The 18703-nt window shown below is 34.4% G+C and overlaps 1 protein-coding gene across 1 annotated transcript; it reads left to right on the top strand.

Annotated features, from left to right (window-relative positions):
* The first annotated feature begins 1298 nt into the window (after window positions 1–1298).
* On the top strand, window positions 1299–2962 carry LOC142617063 (ankyrin repeat-containing protein BDA1-like). Its single transcript, XM_075789756.1, has 3 exons — window positions 1299–1901; window positions 2318–2488; window positions 2669–2962. Exons 1-3 carry the CDS (start codon window positions 1299–1301, stop codon window positions 2960–2962), a joined length of 1068 nt encoding a protein of 355 aa, XP_075645871.1.
* Window positions 2963–18703: the final 15741 nt, after the last annotated feature.

Consider the following 18703-nt stretch of genomic DNA (forward strand, 5'->3'; position numbering starts at 1 on the left):
TCTCCTTCAACATCTATGAAAATTTTTGGGGAGTTGGGGTATTTAAAATTTTTGAAGTGTTAAATCTAAAATTAAAGGTGCTAAATCTTATTTCAAATCCAAAGATTTCAATTGTCTAACAAAAAATCAAAGGATTTCAAGTTTTTAAAATCTCTGATGAATTTGGCCCAAATACAAATAATTGACATTTAAACTATTTAATCAAAGTATTTAGACTTATAAACTCAAATCCAAATCAAAAGGTCCAAATCTTGCTACCCAAAGAATGAGTAAATTAATATAATTTGAATTTTGGAAGAGAAATTTTGGGAAGCAGTTATTTTTTCCCTTAAAGAATTCTTTTTGAAGTGGCTTTGGAATTAATAGACATTTATAAACCTTCATCCACTTAAATTCTGTCGTTTCTTTTTATTTCTACTTGGAGGAAAAAAACAAAAACAAAGACAAAGAAAGTCACTAGACAAATGTTGCTTTGTCACATTCTTTCACATGTTTATTCTTGGTTCCGAGTAAAATAAGCAATATGCAAAACAAGTTCCTACGGCAAGTCCTTGTTCTTCTTTCCACGCAACAAATATATTACTAGCAAACCTATATATCTCATAAACAATTGCAAATAAATAATGAAGATTTAACAGTAAGATATGACTACAAAAAATTGATATTATATATATATTGCAGCTGGAGTACTTGTTTTACTGCTCTGTTCTTTCTCTGTTTTCTGCACTGCAGAAAGTATTTTGTTAACATCAAACAAGAAATTAATCATCCAATCACAGTGACAAACTAGAGTACAAGATTACCTGTTCTAGTGTATTATAGCTCACCAGCGAAAGTATCATAGCCAAAACACCACTTCCTTGTCATTCTTTTCCTCTATAGCTTCTACATAATCTTAATTCATTCACATAACACCCTCTCAAGCTAGTGCTAACCAAGAAAAAGATTTAAATGTAGGGTACAAATTGTGAAAGAAATATCGATAAATAAGTTTGGTAACGATATTAATAGAACATTAGATTGACCTAAGTTGAGGAGGCTCATTGCTTAAAACTGCGTTGCACACAGCAGAGTCTAAATCAAATACAAATAATATTCCAAAGCAGCCAAAACCACATAGGAATAAGAATGTAAAAGATAATAAAGTTTTAATTAGGTGACTTATTGGAGATCTTCAGAAGTAATTAGGATGAGGTGGTAATATTGGCTTTGTTGTATGCAGCACTACTAATTCAAGGCACAAATCAACAAGTTCAGAGCAAGAAAAACCCTGCCTTAATATATCTACCTTCTATTACATGGATGAAAGGCTGGAGCAGGTTGCTGAAAGTAGAGATATTATTGCCATGCACCAATTAATTGGAGAGGATGTAAATCTTTTGGATCACATTGACGAGAAACAATTTGTTCAAACTCCTCTACACATAGCTGCGTTTGCTGGGAAAATCCAATTTGCCACAGAAGTGATGGGATTAAAGCCCTCATTTGCTCGGAAACTAAATCCAGATGGGTTTACCCCTATTCACCTTGCTCTTAAAAATGGGCATATTGAGCTGGTGCGTCAGCTTCTAGAGATTGATAGGGACCTTGCTCATGTCAAAGGAAAGGAGTGCATCACTCCTTTGCATTATGTTGTTGAAACAGGTGATTGGCACATTGATCTATTGGACAACTTTCTATTAGTCAGTCCTAATTCTATTGCAGGTGTGACAGTACATGACGAGACGACTCTACATATTGCCTTAAAAAATGAACAGCTCAAGGCTTTCAAATTCTTGGTGGGATGGCTAGGTAGAAATTTATTTAAAAATACTTCATTGAATGTATTCTCAGTCCTGAACCAAAAGGATGATGAAGGAAACAATGTGTTGCACATTGTAGTATCAAAAAATGAAACCCAGGCAAGCTCTCTATCTCTCCATTAACATCTACTCAGCATTAACAAAATATGAATTTTAAAAAATACAAATAGTCTAGATGACCATTTTCTTTTTTGAATTTATTTGATCCAAAACTCCTTTTTTTTTTGGCAAAGTAAATTTTTTTTCCAAAATTTAAAATCTTTTATATCTAAATATAATATTTAATTTTTTTTATCAAAAATTTAGGGAGTACGTACAGTTCCATCACTAGCAATATATAAATATATTATCTTATTTTTTTTAATAATTCACTGGCTTAATTTACAATTGCATGTAATACATAATGATCATTTTTTTTTACTTCTTTAATTATAATTTTAGTTAAAAAATTATAAAAGAAGAAGAAGCTTATGCATTTGGACCAAGACAAGTCTTAAGTAATTTACATTATGCAGGTTGTGAGTCACTTACTTTCTTGGGGTTTCCGATTTGTCGATGTAAACAGTACGAATTTAGAGGGTAAAACAGCATGGGACATCACACAAGGACAAATACAGGTAGACAACAAAGAGATCAAGCTTTTGCTATATGGTGCTGGAGCTTCATCAAGTTCATCCCTTTCTACAGTTACTTGAAGTGATGGTAATAATATTGATGAATTTTACAACTTAATTGGAGAGGATGTAAAACTTTTGGAGCACATCGACGAGCTACCATTTATTAATACTCCTTTACACATAGCTGCATTTTATGGGAACATATAATTTGCCCTAGAGTTGATGAGTTTAAAGCCTTCATTTGCTCAGAAACTAGATCCAAACGAGTTTAGTCCCATTCACCTTACTCTACAAAATGGGCATATTGAGTTGGTGCGTTGGCTTCTACAACTTGATGGGGACCTTGTTCGTGTCAAAGGAAGGGAGTGGCTAACTCTTTTGCATTACATATTTGAAAGTGGTGAGCACCTTTATCTATTGGACGAATTTCTATTAGTTTGTCCTGATTCTATTACAGATGTGACGGTGCGAAATGAGACAGATTTGCATATTGCCCTTAAAAATGATTTATCTGATTCAGTCCAATACCACATTAATGTGTGAACACAAAGCAGGGACAGCCATTGCTTTGAATGATGGCCTTTTTTCACTGTTCGTCGTGTGTAATACCATGCTATTTTCGATCTCAAACTCATTAATTGTTCTCCTCATTCTAAATTTTTTCGTTAAGGCTCTGTTCCTCGTACTCAACATCATCGTCTGTTTAAGCTATTTTTATTCAGTTTGGACCATAACCAATGCTCCAATTCTGATGATTCTCTTAGTGTTTTGTGCGGGCCTCTACTTTGTTTTTATACAGATTTTATCCTGGAAGCAATGATCAGACTCAGTGCAATGCCACAGCAGCACACAAAGCAAGGACAGCCATTGCTTTGGAAGGAACCCCTTTTCTGATATTCAGCCATTGATTTACAGTACTTGCACATTTGTGTTGTTCTCATACTCGGTAATTGTTCTCCTAATCTTAGCTGGGTACATTTATTTCTTCGAAATCAATGCCTACTTCTTTTGGTTTTGTTATTTTTCTTCACTCAGGCTCCAGATTGGTCAATGCCTGGTCTTGATTTTTGCAATCTTTGGAAAGAGTCAGGCTAAGTGGTTTGAGGATTCAATCATGGAAGAAGAATTGGAGCTGTATGCATCTGTAATGTGTGTCAATTTTTACTTTTGTTTCTTTGATAGTAATAAAATTTAGTCTATGTTTCTGTGGGCATAGTTGAACTACTTAATTTATATTATAAAGTTCTTTGGTTGTCTTTTTTCACCAACATTTTGTTTTGTACTTTTGGAACTATGGTATGAGAAAACAATAATTATTGTGCCATGGTAAAGACAAACCTAGTGAAAATGTAAAATCATATCATTATGGTCAAATCCATTGTGGTCAATCTAAGCAATGGAAACATAAAAAGCCATTCAGCAGAATATCATGTCCCTAGCTATGGTTAATGTGTTCTGACACTGTTCACTGAACTTGTCTTTGGTTTTGTTAACTAAAGAACTAGTCGTATGATTACGAAGTGGTTCACTTGTGAGGCTGAAAATGAGTACTTGCTCAAACAGTGAATGAATATAAATTAGGTCTAGAGTCCTTGTTTTGCTGCAGAAAATTAGAGCTTCTTTCTCTACTGAAAAGGGTTATTTTGTTGCAACCTTTAAGCTATCTTTGTGCGTCTTATCTGCTGAAATATACAGCCTAACATTAGATTTTTCCCTTTTCATATGAAACTCCCTGTCAAGCATCATTTTATAGTTCAATGTCTTTGTCTTCAAGCACTTAAACTAGCAAATTGATAACAATTAAGCAACCAAGCCCAAGTGTAGTCTTTAAGAAATGGGAGCCCATATATAGAGAAATCAATCAATTCAAGAGTACTAGAAGTACAATACAACTATACAAGTGGCACAGTGCAGTACAATAGTATAAGAGAGTACCAAGGAATTTGTTGCAGTACAGTAGGCCCAAGAATGAGCTTGGGCTGATACTTCTCAATGTCAAGGTGGAAGATGAGAGACCAACTTCTGTCTTGGGTGAGCATAGAATCTGAAAACTCCATCAAAATCAAGTGTTGCCCTATAGTAAGAGTCTGTCTTGAAGACCGCACCCTCTGATTTAAGGTTAGATATATTGCCTTATGAGTTCTTGACTTGAAGGTAGCCTGACTGGTCCGGGATTAGCTCAGAAACATCCTGATGGCTATAATAAACTCCATAAGGACATTTGGTGTCGACATCCTGAGAATAAGTACATTGCTTAATGAACGGTGTCATTTCACTTAGTGCTTAATAAAGAAAACGGTGTCGTTCTTATAATTAGCTTAGCTTATTAACACACTTATCCACACGACATCGTTCTCATGAAGTCGTTATTTGTGATTGAGTGGTTGTTACAAGCGCGTGAAATTCTGTTTTAGTTTCTTAGGTTGTACGTTCCAGTTGTAATTAGTTTCAGTGAGTACATTTCTCTGTAATTAGTAAGTCAATTTCTTTGTAATAAATGTCTAGCTACTTTTCCTTTGGTTTTGTTATTTTTGTTCGCTCCTGACCATAATTCCAGGCTCCAAATTAGTCCATTATTTCTGTTTTTCTTCCCGCTTTGAAAAGAGTCAAGCATACGCTTAAGCTTTTAAGATTGTAAGATTCAACTCTAAGAGGTTTGCGGATTCAATCATGGGAGAAGAATTGATGGGAAACAAAATATTTGCTGACGTAATGTGTCTCAATTTTTACTTTTCTTTTCTTGGATAATAAAATTTAGTCCATGTTTCTAAGGGCATAGTTGAAGTACGCAATGTCATCTATGAACATAATTATATTGCAATAAAGCAGTGTGATTGCATAGAATTACTTAATTTTTGAATTTATAATCAAATTTCTCACATATCTAGTGTTAGAACCATTAAACTCTAAAAAACTATAACAAAACAAGTTTTGATTCATGTGCTTGTCAATGTAAAATAAAATATTCGGTGTTAACAATAGACAACATTTAATTTATTGGTAAGATATATTTTTAAAATATTATTCCATTCAAAAGCAGCATGCTAATTAAGAGCTAACAAGAGCAGCATGCTAACTAACATAGAAGTCATTATTTCTTGCACAAACCATATCATTCTGATTTGTTCACAAGAGCAACTTGCCAACACTTTTGGGTCATGGAGGGTGGGGAAAAATGATGTAATCTAGTTGGGCTCCTCAGTATTTGAAAGCTCTAAAATTGTTTCAGGTGCTCTAAGGGTCTAATTTGAATGAGATCATGCTTTGGAAGCATAAATTTATAACAAAAAAATAGCGGTCATACCTGTATTGGTTGCATACATAGTTTGAACACTGTTGGCAAGGTCGTTATCCATAAAAATTTCTCAACTTTCTTTAATGCGATTTTTCAATCTAAAATCAAGAGAAGAAAGTGGCATAGTTCTGTTGAAGATGATGATCATGGAGGTTCTGTGATTGTCTCTGGTTCGGGTTCAACGAGTTCAAAGAAGAAAGGAAAGCCTACAACGCACCGTTTCATTAAAATAGAAGATGTTCTAAAACGCTCCGTTTCATTAGTGCTTAGAATCAATACGCTTCGTTTTGAGTTGGTACTGAGAGTGTGGCTGAAGGTTGCTAAACGGTGTCGTGTGGCGAGGATCAAATGACCGTTGCAGATGGCGCGAAAAGCTGTTAGAAGCTCAGCTGTATTTCCTGGATTCATGGGCTTAGATCCCCAAAGATTGGGATTTTTTTTTATACAGTTACAGTCATTATTTGTATACTAGATAGAGAGTATTAGTGCTCAGATGTAAATTAAGAAAACAAAACAATCATTTTGATCAATAACAATTTTTCTCTCATAAAGTCTCTCTTCCTCTTTTTTCTCAAACTTTCTTCTACTCTTTTTTTCTCTGTATTTCTTTGTGTTTCTCTGTGATTTTATTTTCAATCTTTCTTCACTCTATAAGAACCTACTGTGTTTGTACGCCTTAGGGCATAGTTTTGAAATCCAAACCGTGGTTTAAGGTTTTTAAAATCAAACCGAAGTCGGATATTGATGATGTAATAATTAATTTAATATAAAAATAAAATAAAATAAAAATGCAAAATTAGCACTCTTCAATGATTAGGTAGATATTTCTTCTATTATTTCAATTGTTTTAGCACAATGGTATAACAATATTTCAAAATCTAATATCTCAACTAAAAATAGGAAAAGTTTTTATTTATAAGAAAAAATACTAAGATTTCAATCTTAATAAATAAAAAAATCAATACTGATAGTTTAAAATTTAAATTTTTAAACGTAAGAAACCTTTTCTTAGAGAGGGTTTGGATAGAGATTATTTTTTTTGCGTTTACCATTTTGCGTTTTGCTTCTTTTTTTCTTTTTTTTTTCTTCGTTTGCTGCTGCGATGGGAGATAAATGTGCAGTGCGCGCACTGTGTGCGTACTGTGCGCGCACTGTTCATGTACTTTTTTAGCAATTTTTTATTAAAAATAGGTCCCGCAATACTATTCACACATTTAAAAATTATTTTACTACAGTGTTTTCAGTTTTCAGTTTTTAATTTTCAACAATAAATTCTATCCAAACGGACCCTTAACCAAAATATAATAATAATAATAATAATAATATGCCATGCAATGTACTTTAAAATTTTAAAAACTAGAGCCCATTCACTCGTCCACTCACTCGTCCCAAGATAGAAGTCTTATTTAATATATATATATATATATATATATATATATATATATATATATATATATATTGTTTTTAAATCCATTACCCTACTTCCCAAAGCTTAGGTGTTCTTCCCCAAAATAAATATCAAAACTCACTTGCTCCCTTTCACAGACTCAGATTTTTCTTTCCTCAACTCTCTCTCTCTCTCTCTCTCTCTCTCTCTCTCTCTCTCTCTCTCTCCACAACAAACATGACTATGACAGTCAAGCTCCCCTCCGACCAAAATCAAGATCTTGCGATGGTAAGTTGTTTGTAGCAAAAGGAATGGAGTCAAGTCAGTCCATTCCTTGTCCAAATGGGACAGTTTGGACTGACGGTGATGCGGGCAAATAGATTACTAGTTTTCTTTTTTTGAAAATATTTGAAGAAATATGTTACCTACCCATAAACCCGTGACTGGTTTAGAAGCCCGTGCGGTTTAACCGCAGTTCACACAGTTTCTAGCAAAAGTCAATTTCGGTTTTATCAGTTTAAAAAATCGGATTGCTGAATGGTTTCTGGTTAATCCAGTCGGATCATACGGTCCAGTCCGGGTTTCAAAACCATATCTTAGGGTTTTGTAATCAAATGCTTCCTGATCTTCATCATTTATGAAGTGAAGAATTTTGCAACCAACAATAATCATTCAAGTTGCTAGAGTTAGTCATGTACTGAGATCCGTGCAAAAGAGTTAGTTACAGATTGGAGATTTGTGCAACAAATGAAAGAAGACTATTACAATATCAAGTTCAATTGGGTATTAAAGAGAAAGTTCAATAATAGGTTGGTATATTAAGATATGGCAGGGTAGTGATAAGATTCCTCATACTTGCAACCGCTTGATTATTGATTAGTGGATTCTTGTAAGTAGTGACCTTAAATTTACCCGGTGGGGTTTTTTCTTTGTGAGAGGTTTTTCCCATTTGTCAACAAATCACCGAGTTATTTATTTTTAGCTGCATTTAGTTTATTTGGTGATTTTTTGGTACTCCATGATTTGTATGTAATTTGACTTAACTAATCAATTTGGGTAATTGAATTAATTAATCAGGGTCAAACTTTTTTAACCCAACAATAATGACAATGTATGACCACATTATGCAAGCTGTGAGTCACTTACTGTATTGGGATTCCAAATTTAACAGGGAGATCAGAGTTATGCCAAAACATGTTGGAGCTAATTTGTGGTTTTCACTTTCTACATTCTATTGGTTTCCAAAATTGGCAAGATCTGTGAATCTTGTTCGAAAGAAGTATGCTTGTGAAATAATGGCATAATTCAGATGGAAGGCACAATATGCTTCTGGTGGTTGCAATACTACTTGTAACAATCAGCTATCAAATGGTACTAAGCCCTAATTGATCTCAGTGGTGGGTCCACTAGTTTTTCTAGGGGTAACATGGTAGAGTTAGGAATTTGTAATGGGAGCAAATAAAAAATAAAATATTTTTTTTTCTTACATATACAGCTTTTATATTATATACAATAATCTAAAATGGTATTCTAAATCCAATTTAGTATACAATACAACTATATTGTACAATAGTTTTAAAAAGTTATTGATAGTTTAAAGATCAATAAGACAACAACCGTTGAATACATAAATTAACATAAATAAATACCTAATCATACATTTTTTTTTGTCAAATTAATAATAACTTCTTTTATTTATATGTAATAAATTTTTTTAAGAATATATGATAAAGAAAAATAGTAGCACACCAAGGAGTAGGATTGGAAGTAAATGTGAAACTAAGAAAAAAAAAATAGTAACTGATATAAGTTTTTGCTTTTTAAGTGTATGGATTTTTAACCATACACGTGGTAGCTCTCTTGAAATTGGAGCAAGCACTAAAAAAACTTCTTGGACTTGAAAATCTATAGAGCAATTATCAAAATACTTGATCTAACAAAAAGAAAAGCTAAGAAAAAATAAAAGGGAGAAAAAGAGACAAAGATTATGAGAAACGAATCACAGATATAGATACAGATTTGTTGGTTGTAATGGTGGTGTAATGTTTTGCTAATGAAGACGAAAAATGTAGGGAAAAACAGCTTCATTCCGTTGTCAATGGCAAGGTAAGCCAAAGTCCTAGAAAGAAAGTTTATTTATTTTTTAAAAATGAGCAAAAATTTGAAACATTTTTTTCTTTCTTTCTTATAGAATTAATTATTTTAAGACTAATGTTACAAACATAACATTTTCATAAAACTTTTAACAAAATTTAGGTGACAATTTATTAAAGGTAGGTAAAAAAGTAATGTATTAACCAAAATAAAAGTAAAAAAATGATGTTGGTTGTAGGTCCAAATAAAAACTAGTTACAACTTGCTATTTCACCTTTATTGTAAAAATATTATGAAAGTAGCATTAAAATAATCATATTCAAGCTTATTTTAGTTGTATTTAAAACAAATTTTTTAAATTTTATATATAAAAAATATGTTTTGGCCAGGTAACGCCGCCCCTGCGTGGTCTAGGTCTAGGTCTTCTTATTATTATTTTTTTTTTATAACACTAGGTTCAATAATGCAGTGTACATAATGCTAGTAATATGAATAGTGTTCACTTTTAACTATGAAGCACTTTCCAAGAAAGCACTTACTAGTTGAGAAAGCACAAAAAGCAACTATGTGTTAGTCCGGTGTTCACATGAACACACTTGCCTAAAAGGCTAAAAACAAAAAGCACCATTGACCCTTGACTTTAGGTCTTCTTGAGTAGGACCTAATATAAAATGTAAACAAATTTTCATGGTAGAAGGTGGAAAGACTCCTTGGATGAAAAGGCCCTTGACTTTAGGTCTTCATCAACAATGCTTAGACTTTCAAAGAAAGAACAAGATGGAATCTGGGAAAGTTCCATAATATCTTCATTTTTTTTAAAAGAGGTTCAACTTACACATAGTTTTAGCTTACCCTTTTTTTAAACCATACATTTTAAAAATATGTAATGGTTTCTCATTTTAAATATATATAGTTTAGAATTTAATTGGTTTCAGAATCTTTGATTTTTGCACCCAATAATTTATTGCCACAAAAATTAAAAAAGACACATGACAAAAAATTAGACTCCAATTGAAATCCAACTTAAAATCTAATTGGATTTGGACTTTTTGATTTTAACACTCAATAATTCACTTGGCACAAAATTAAAAATTAAATGGGACACGTGGTGTAAAATTAAGAATCCAATTAAAATCTAATTATATTTTTTCTAAGATTTGGCTATTAATATATATATATATATATATATATATATAAGAGAGAGAGAGAGAGAGAGAGAGAGAGAGAGAGAGAGGGAGGGATGAATTATGGGGCAATGGTTTTAAACTATACCAATTCCACTTCATTTTTACAATGCACTTCAGAAAGACACACGAAATTTCCTCATCATGCTGTTGGGCCAATATGGTTTCATTTTGGAGGCCCAATGGCCTATCCTTATCTCATGTTTTCTTAGCAGCTTTATCTCTTTGGTGAAAGAACTTATGCTAGGCCTTCCAATCTTTTTTCATTCCTTAATGAAATTCTTTATTGATGGAAGAAAAGGAATTATCTTCTTCAAACTTTTTTTTTCTTTTAATTTAAATATTAGAATTTAAAAAAATTTGATGGTGGTGAGTGGAAAAATACCGGAATGTGAAGTTTTTACTGTCATGGTCTAGGTGTTCTTAAATAATGCAAAGTTCATAATTCCAGTGATATGGATTAGTGTTCATTGTTCACTATGAAGCACTTTCCAAGAAAGCACTTACAAGTTGTGAAAGCACAAAAATGGCACCAAGTCTTTGGCCTTTGTTGAATTGAGGTCATTTGAATAATGCAAAGCTCATAATATTATTAGAATATGTGAACTAGTCATCATTATGAAAGATTTTCTAAGAAGGCGCTAGATAGGAATTAGGAAAGAACCATTTACGCCAAAGATTTTGGCAGAGTCTTTTTGGGTTCATAGGTTTTGTTAAATAAAGCAAAGCTCATAATACCATTAGTATGGGCTTGTCATCAATTATAGCATGTTCCAAGAAAGTACAAATAGATACACAATATAAAAATAAACACCATCGGCCCTTGACTTTAGGTCTTCTTGAGTAGATCCTAATTGCAAAAACTTGAGAAAGAAAGCAATCATAAGAGTTAATTAATGAAAAAGTATTTGTTCATCAAAGGAAATGAATGATCTTCTGCTACCATTTTATTTATACTATTAGTAAAATATAAAAATGTACGTTTTTAGACACCTTAAACACAACCAAATTAACCTAGTTATTTAGCCAAGTGATTAACTTAGGTAAATTATGCAGATCTAGGTTTATACGTATAAATCATATCATTGAAACAGTGTGAAAAATAAATAACACAACGATATGATAACCCAGGAAAATCAAACAGGTAAAAAACCTGGGGAGGATTTAACCTAGGTATCCTTAAGGTAAAACAAATCCACTATGAAAGAATTGAAGTTTTCACAATAGCGACTTAGACCACTAACATCCCATTGCTACCTCAAGTAGGAAACTTATTACCATGACCACGTGACAGCTCCAAGTCCACAGAGTACTTCTTTCTCAACTTCACAGCAAGTACAAGCACTCCCGCTTGTGGATCTTTAAGCTCTTAATGCAGCAACTGAATGATCATCAAGTTCTTGACATAATCTTGATTCTTGATAACCCTAAGTATATGTGAAGACAAACACTTCTAGATCTCACAAGAGATTCACATACACAGCATAAACAATAATTGCACAACCTTGAGAACGTGGCTAGGGTTTTCCTTTTAATACCTAGGGCAAAACATAAAATCCTACACGTCAAACGAGCTTGGGTTGAGTTGGTAAATTCTGCAGAAAAACAATCTGCATAAGTTTCGATCGATCGAGTCTAATTTTCGATCGATCGAGCCAGGCAGATTTACAAAGTAAATCCTGCAATACACTCGATTCTAGCTTTACACATAAACATACTTTGAGCAAGTATAAAAACAAGACTAAATGTTTTGATCATGGTTTACCAACATTACAAAATGAAGTTCTAATACATTTGAACCTAAAATCTTAGAACCCAACAAACTCCCCCTTTGGCAATTCGTGACAAAACACAAACTAAACAAAGTGTTCAAAGTTACAAAAACAGCCCATTACAAAACATTGCCCAACAAAAACAACTTCAACCTAACTACTATCTATCAGTTGAAAGTGTTGACAGTAGCATGACTGAATCAACCTGTATATTCCTGTATCACTTAACAAATACATAAACGCATGTGTGGAAAATACAAGTAAACAAAATAAATTCTTGATTTCACATAATCATAAACTACAAGACATATATCATGAATAGCTTCATAAATATAAATCAATAATCAATGTAGCACAATGTGAAACAAGAAATAGAAATAAACATATCATAGTATCTCCCCCTATCATAGACAACCCAAAAAAATATAAATACATGATGAAGCACCTAGATACAATCTAAATCTCCACAGCTCCAAGACAACCAAAATCTCCCCCTATCAGCAAAATCTCCTATCCATATGTACTCCTCCTTTTTGTGACGAATTGCCAAAGGGCACTCACTCATCATCAAAAAGAGGTGGTGGAGGTGACCACCTAAAACTCGCCAAATCCACTCTCAAAGCCTGAAGCTTGGTAAGCACGTCCACCAAAAGCTGACCATGAGCCGCCTGAATGGTCATGACAGTATCCAAATCACAACAAATGCTAGAAACATCCGAAGTAGAAGGTGGAGGAGCAGCAGTAGCAGTCGGATTGACATAATCATCAGCAGCTGGATCACCTGTAGATGGAGGAGGAGGAAGAGGTGCACTAGAGGAAGACTCTACCCTAGGGTGTTTAGAGCTAGCTCGAATATGAGCAGCCTTCTGCCTAAGAAAGGTGGCACCTATAGGAGCTATAATATAAATGGGCTCAGACGCTGGAAACTCATCTAATCGTAGATGTAATAAAATCTGATGAATAAAAAGGGGAAAGAACAAACCATGAGCAATAAAACTACTCCTATGAACCTCAATCAAAGAAAGAATGAAAATATGAGGAAAACTCATAGAAGCATCCGTGACAAGCGCATACAAAAATGACATCGCTCCAAAGGAATAGTGTGCAAATGAGAGATAGGCCAGATGGAATGACAAGAAATCTGGAAAAAGAGATAATGAATCTCGGTCAACTCGTAAGAAGTGATCCGAGGATCAGAACCCCACTGGATTGAAGACCTAGTAAGATATGACATAATGTCATCAAGGGGTGGAGACTCATAGTAAGGATAAACAGGATGCTAGACCAAAGGCACCCCAAGAGCAGCAGCCACCACCGAAGGAGTAATGATGTACTCTTCACCCTATATCCAACTCCTCACCAAAGTGTTGGAATCATAGGAATGGACAGAAAGGTTTGAGTAGAACTCTCTAATCAAGGTAGCCGAAGAGGGATGTGAAATTTCCAACAAAGGAAGCCAACCCCTACTCTCAAAATTTCTCTGAATATCACCATCTAACTCATCTAACACTACTTTCCGCTTAACTCACACAGACCTAAGAATGTTCAGCTTCTCATACGTCTCTTGGTTTTTCTCACTCAAAAATCTCTCACTATTAAAGGTGGGGATAGAAGAAGAGGAGGATTTCCTATTAGCTCTAGTATTCCTAGTCATGATGCTAAGGATCAAAAGGATAGACACAAAAGAGACAAAGAGAGAAAAAAACAAAAAACCAAGGGCAGACTACAAGTTAGCACACAAAAATATAGAAAATAACAATCTATATGATACATGAACAATATCAACATATGATGCATGCTCTAATGCAGTGTGAATAAGTTCAATTTCACTTTAAAATCACAAAATTGGCTTAAGCATAGAATGTATATCAAAAATCCCAAAATCTTGAAAACCCATGAAAAAAAACTCAACAAATTGACCAATTGATCACTACACAAGATAGTTAACTGAAAATAATGATCAAATCAATTAAACAAATAAGCCAATTTCATAAATTAAAGGTCAATTGAACAAAATCCCCAATTCGGGTAGTTTCAAGCCTTAGAAAATTCAATTTTCCCAAAATCAACAAATTGATCAAATTAATTCACAAAGATCAGATTTATATCATCCCACAACAAAAATCCATTGATCAATTTAGAAAGAAAAAATTGAAATCACCAAATTCATAGGTTTGAAATTTCCCCAAAATGCATGAAACATGAAAATAAATGAAAAAGGAGGGGCAAAAGAGTCTTACCGGCCTTAGAAGACATAAACCTTGAAAAAGTTGGAGGGAAAATGACAAAAAATTGCTTTGAATCCTTGATCGATCGAAGAGAGAGAGAGAAAGAACTTTTTGAAAAAAATTTGAATAGTGACAAACACGTGAAAAACTTATGTTTTAAAAACCCTTTGAACGATTTTCGATTGATCGAAAAATAGGCTCGATCGATTGAAAATTACATTCGATCAATCCAGCATCAATCGAGCATCAATTGAGCCAAACAGATTCAAACCAAAATTTTAATCGCAATTTCGATCGGTTGAACAACACACTCGACGATCAAAAATCTGGAAAAAACAATTTTTTTGAAAAACTTATCAATTTAATGCAAAACCTCCTCAAAGCATAGTATTTTATGAATAAAATGCATGAGTATGAGATGAAATGCTTTTCAAAAACACTTGAATTTAACCCTCATTATCCAAAAGTAAGATTTTCAATCAAATTTTCCTCAAAAACTCTTTAAACACATTTTACATCAAAATAGAGGTTCTTTCAATCTTGGATGACCAAAAAAAAAATAACACACAATAACATGTACAAAGTTTAGCAAAGATACCAAAAGGGGGGTAAGTTACAGACTAAGGCCGGTTGAGGCCATGTGCGGAAAATAAAAATAAAGGCCGACTGAGGCCATGGGGTTACAATTGTGAAAACCGGCTAAAGAATTGCAAAAGAAAAAGGGAGCCATCTGATTACAATGCTAAGGGTTGTAAAGAGAAGGCAAAGCTGAGGTGTTTTGGAACTCTTCCTAAAACTGGACCTTTGAGGTATTTTGGAGAAACTCCTAAAATTAGACCTTGGGAATGGAGATCCTAAAGGTCTGGTTGAGCTATACTGGGATGCTGGTCTTTCTTTAAGGTAGATAGGTGACTACCTAAGGGGTTGGTGTAAATCTATTGAGGATCTAAACTGGGATTCATCCAAAGGTGTTCTACACTCATAATCTAGAGGAGTACTAAGCCTAGATCTGTCAAAACTCAACCTAACCGTGCCGTCGGCTAATTGCTGGAAAAAATCTAGATCTGGATTCTAGGCTAGGTTTTGGATCTGTAGAATATGGTTTTCATTCTCTAAAGTCCAATTGGCTGGGAACTTCTGTCCATTTCAGGGTTCTTGGGACCTGAATCTTGGCACTAGGGTCAGTGGTTTAGATGAGGGTCGTCTCACCCTTCTTACTCTTGTCAAGTGCTCTGACATTCATGTTCGTTCTCATGCACTTGTAGTAGAATCTGTATATCAAGGCGATCTGACTAGTTCCCTGCGTCATGAAGGTTCCATGGGTCTTGATATTGAGTGTGAGGGCTTTGATGACGTTATCATCGTGGATGTGGATAGCAAAATCAGGGAAACAATCAAAATGGACTAGTCCGTTGCTAAGGCTTGTTTCTCTGGTTCCTAAGAGGCTGTCGTGAAACCTGATATGTTGAGCATCTCTGAGGGCCATAAGGATTGAGTTGTTCAAACCTTTTTTGATGAGTGGTTTAACTCTGACTTGGACTAAACCTATGTGTAGGAAGTTATGACCTTGCTTCCTATGTGCTTGAATGGCTGATGGGGATAACAAGTAGCACATCTCGTACTCCTTGTTTATACCATAAACTTGCTCTATAGTCTTAACATGGTAATCTGTCTTGAAAGCCTTTTTTCAAGACCATAAGGACTTATAGATCTGGTTGGTGGAAACTTTAGGGATATTCTAATCTCCTATGTCTAGATCTACATCTGATAACTTATAAGACTCTGAATTAATTATTCTTACATTTGCTGGTATCTCAGGGAGGGACGATGGTTGGGAACATCTACTACTGGTAGAAGAGTAACTTCTAAACAACCTATTCATCTTTCTAGATTAAAAGCTTAAATCAACAATTACAACCTATTCACCTTTATCCTCAAACTTTTGGATCTAACCTTAGATCTGGAACAGGGTATACAATCAAGACAAAAGCCTTATCTGTGCAAACGCAATCCGAGCACTTACTTACACAATGGGGACCACCCTTTACGCCTTCCACACGGCTTACACGGGCTGACCAAACCAAACTAGGAAGATACTGGACTTATAGGGCTAACAACACAGATTCGGACTCAGAATGTCTCAAAAGTACATCTGCAACAAACTTTTGGGCTAAACACAGAAACAAGAAGAAGCAGATAACTGGGATGCAAAGGTTAATCTGAACAAATAATCACAGAATAATAAATAGAAAAGTTAAGAAGGAGGCTCAGCCTACCAATGGTACAATTAGAAGAAGATGACGAAATAGTAACAGATGAAGAAATAAATGAAGGGGAATGGAAGAGTTATCATGAAATAGATGTAAAACAATATATGGGGTGTGGGAGATATATCCATTAAAATAATTCAAAATAATATAGTGCTTAAAATAACTTGGATAACCTATAGATAAAAATAGTCGTAGCTTGAACTCGTGACTCAGTCAAGTCGCAAGGCCAAGTCGCCAGCCAGCTCTGTTTAGAAAATCCTGACTCTTTGCATTCAACTCTCACTCCAGTCTAAATACCCCTTATACCCACAAAATGTAGAGAGCTTCCAGAGAGAATTTTGAGAAAGAAACCCTAGAGAAAGCTAAGATTGCCTCATCCACAATCTTCACATAGAGACTCTTCAAATTCCTTTACTCTTTTCCTCTCCATTGTTACATCCTTGAAGAGTACATTACCAAAACCTTTTCTCACCATACCCATATCTATGAGAAAGTTGTTTGGTACTTTGGGAAGTAATTAAGAAGGGACCAATTTCATATTGGTTGATGCTATGGGCTATAGCAGAATCCATAAGCTAAAGAAGAAATAGATTCGGCGCAACTTCGTTGGAGTAGGAGCTTGGAGGGCTTAGGTACACTAGGTAAATTAGGCTTGGAGGGTCTTCTACTGTCCATGTATCCCAACTACATTCTTTAGTGGATTATTGATCGCTTAGAGGGCGGCAGAGAGGTTTTACGCCGAGGACTTCGGTTTCCTCTTCGATAACACATCGTTGTGTTATCCTTGTGTTTGCATCTCCCTTCTCTTAATCTTTGCCATTTAATTTCTGCCGTGGATATGATTTTATTTGGTCTAGATTGTTTACTAATTCTGTTATAAGCTTATGTTCATTTTTCGCACATACTTTGTTTGATATTAAGCTTGAATTGGTAATTTATTAATTGGGGCTTTAAACGTTCATATTGTTTTACACAGTAAATCCTGTAGTACACTTGATTCCAACTTTACACATAAACATACTTAGAGCACGTCTAAAAACAAGACTAAACATTTTGATCATGGTTTGCCAACTAATAGGCCAAAAACATATTGACCCCTTGTGATGAATTAAGTTGATTAATTAGCCAAGTTATTAATTAATCAGATTAACATGCAAAGCACGTGGTAGCACAAACAAATCACCAATAAACTAAAGTATGCAGCAGAAAATAAAAGACATGGTGATTTGTTTACGAATGGGGAAAACCTACACGGCAAAAAAACCCCACCGGGTGAATTTAAGGTCACTACTCCCGAAATTCGACTATTATCACAATAAGCGATTACAAGTAAAGGAATCCTAAGTACCTTACCAATCTACAATTAAATCCTTACCCCAATATCCAATTGGACTTGTTCTGTAGTGACAATTTCTCATTTCAATGCACAGCTCCCAAGTACGCGACTAACCAATTGCGCGGATCTCAGTACACGACTTCAATCACCAACTAGAGAAGATTGTTGGCTGCAAAGTTCTTCAATTCATCCACCCGATGAAGATCAAGAAGATGCTTGGTTACAAAACCCTATGGTGCAAAGACACAACAACTTCTTCACAAGAAAGATGAACTAGGGCAAGAACTTTGTCTTAAGTCACAATTTACTTGAATAAGGATTTCTTAATGCTTGTACAACTTGTATATATTTTGACGGCTCTTAAACTAATCCTTTTATATGTCTAGGGTTAGGAGAAAAGAAGGTCCAAAAACACATTCACGGATTGGAATCAAAACAAAACTCAAAATCTGCTTTTCTTAAACCTCGACAGATATAGGTATCAAGATACTGTTGAGCAGTTGTTGAGCCACGGGCTGGAACAACTCTTTAAACCTCGACACATGCTAGCTGTCGAGCTTTAATGAACTTGCACTTTTCAGCTTGTTTCTTGGACAGGCTTGATGACTTCAACACTTGATCTTGAAACACAGTTTCTTGAAGCATAAAACTTATCCTAAATTTACCAAAGCATTTATACTTGTAGAGTGACCACCGCACCAAGGGGGAGCGGTGGTTA

The sequence above is a fragment of the Castanea sativa genome, chromosome 11 (genome assembly GCF_040712315.1).
Source record: "Castanea sativa cultivar Marrone di Chiusa Pesio chromosome 11, ASM4071231v1".
In the NCBI taxonomy this organism is placed as follows: Eukaryota; Viridiplantae; Streptophyta; class Magnoliopsida; order Fagales; family Fagaceae; genus Castanea; species Castanea sativa.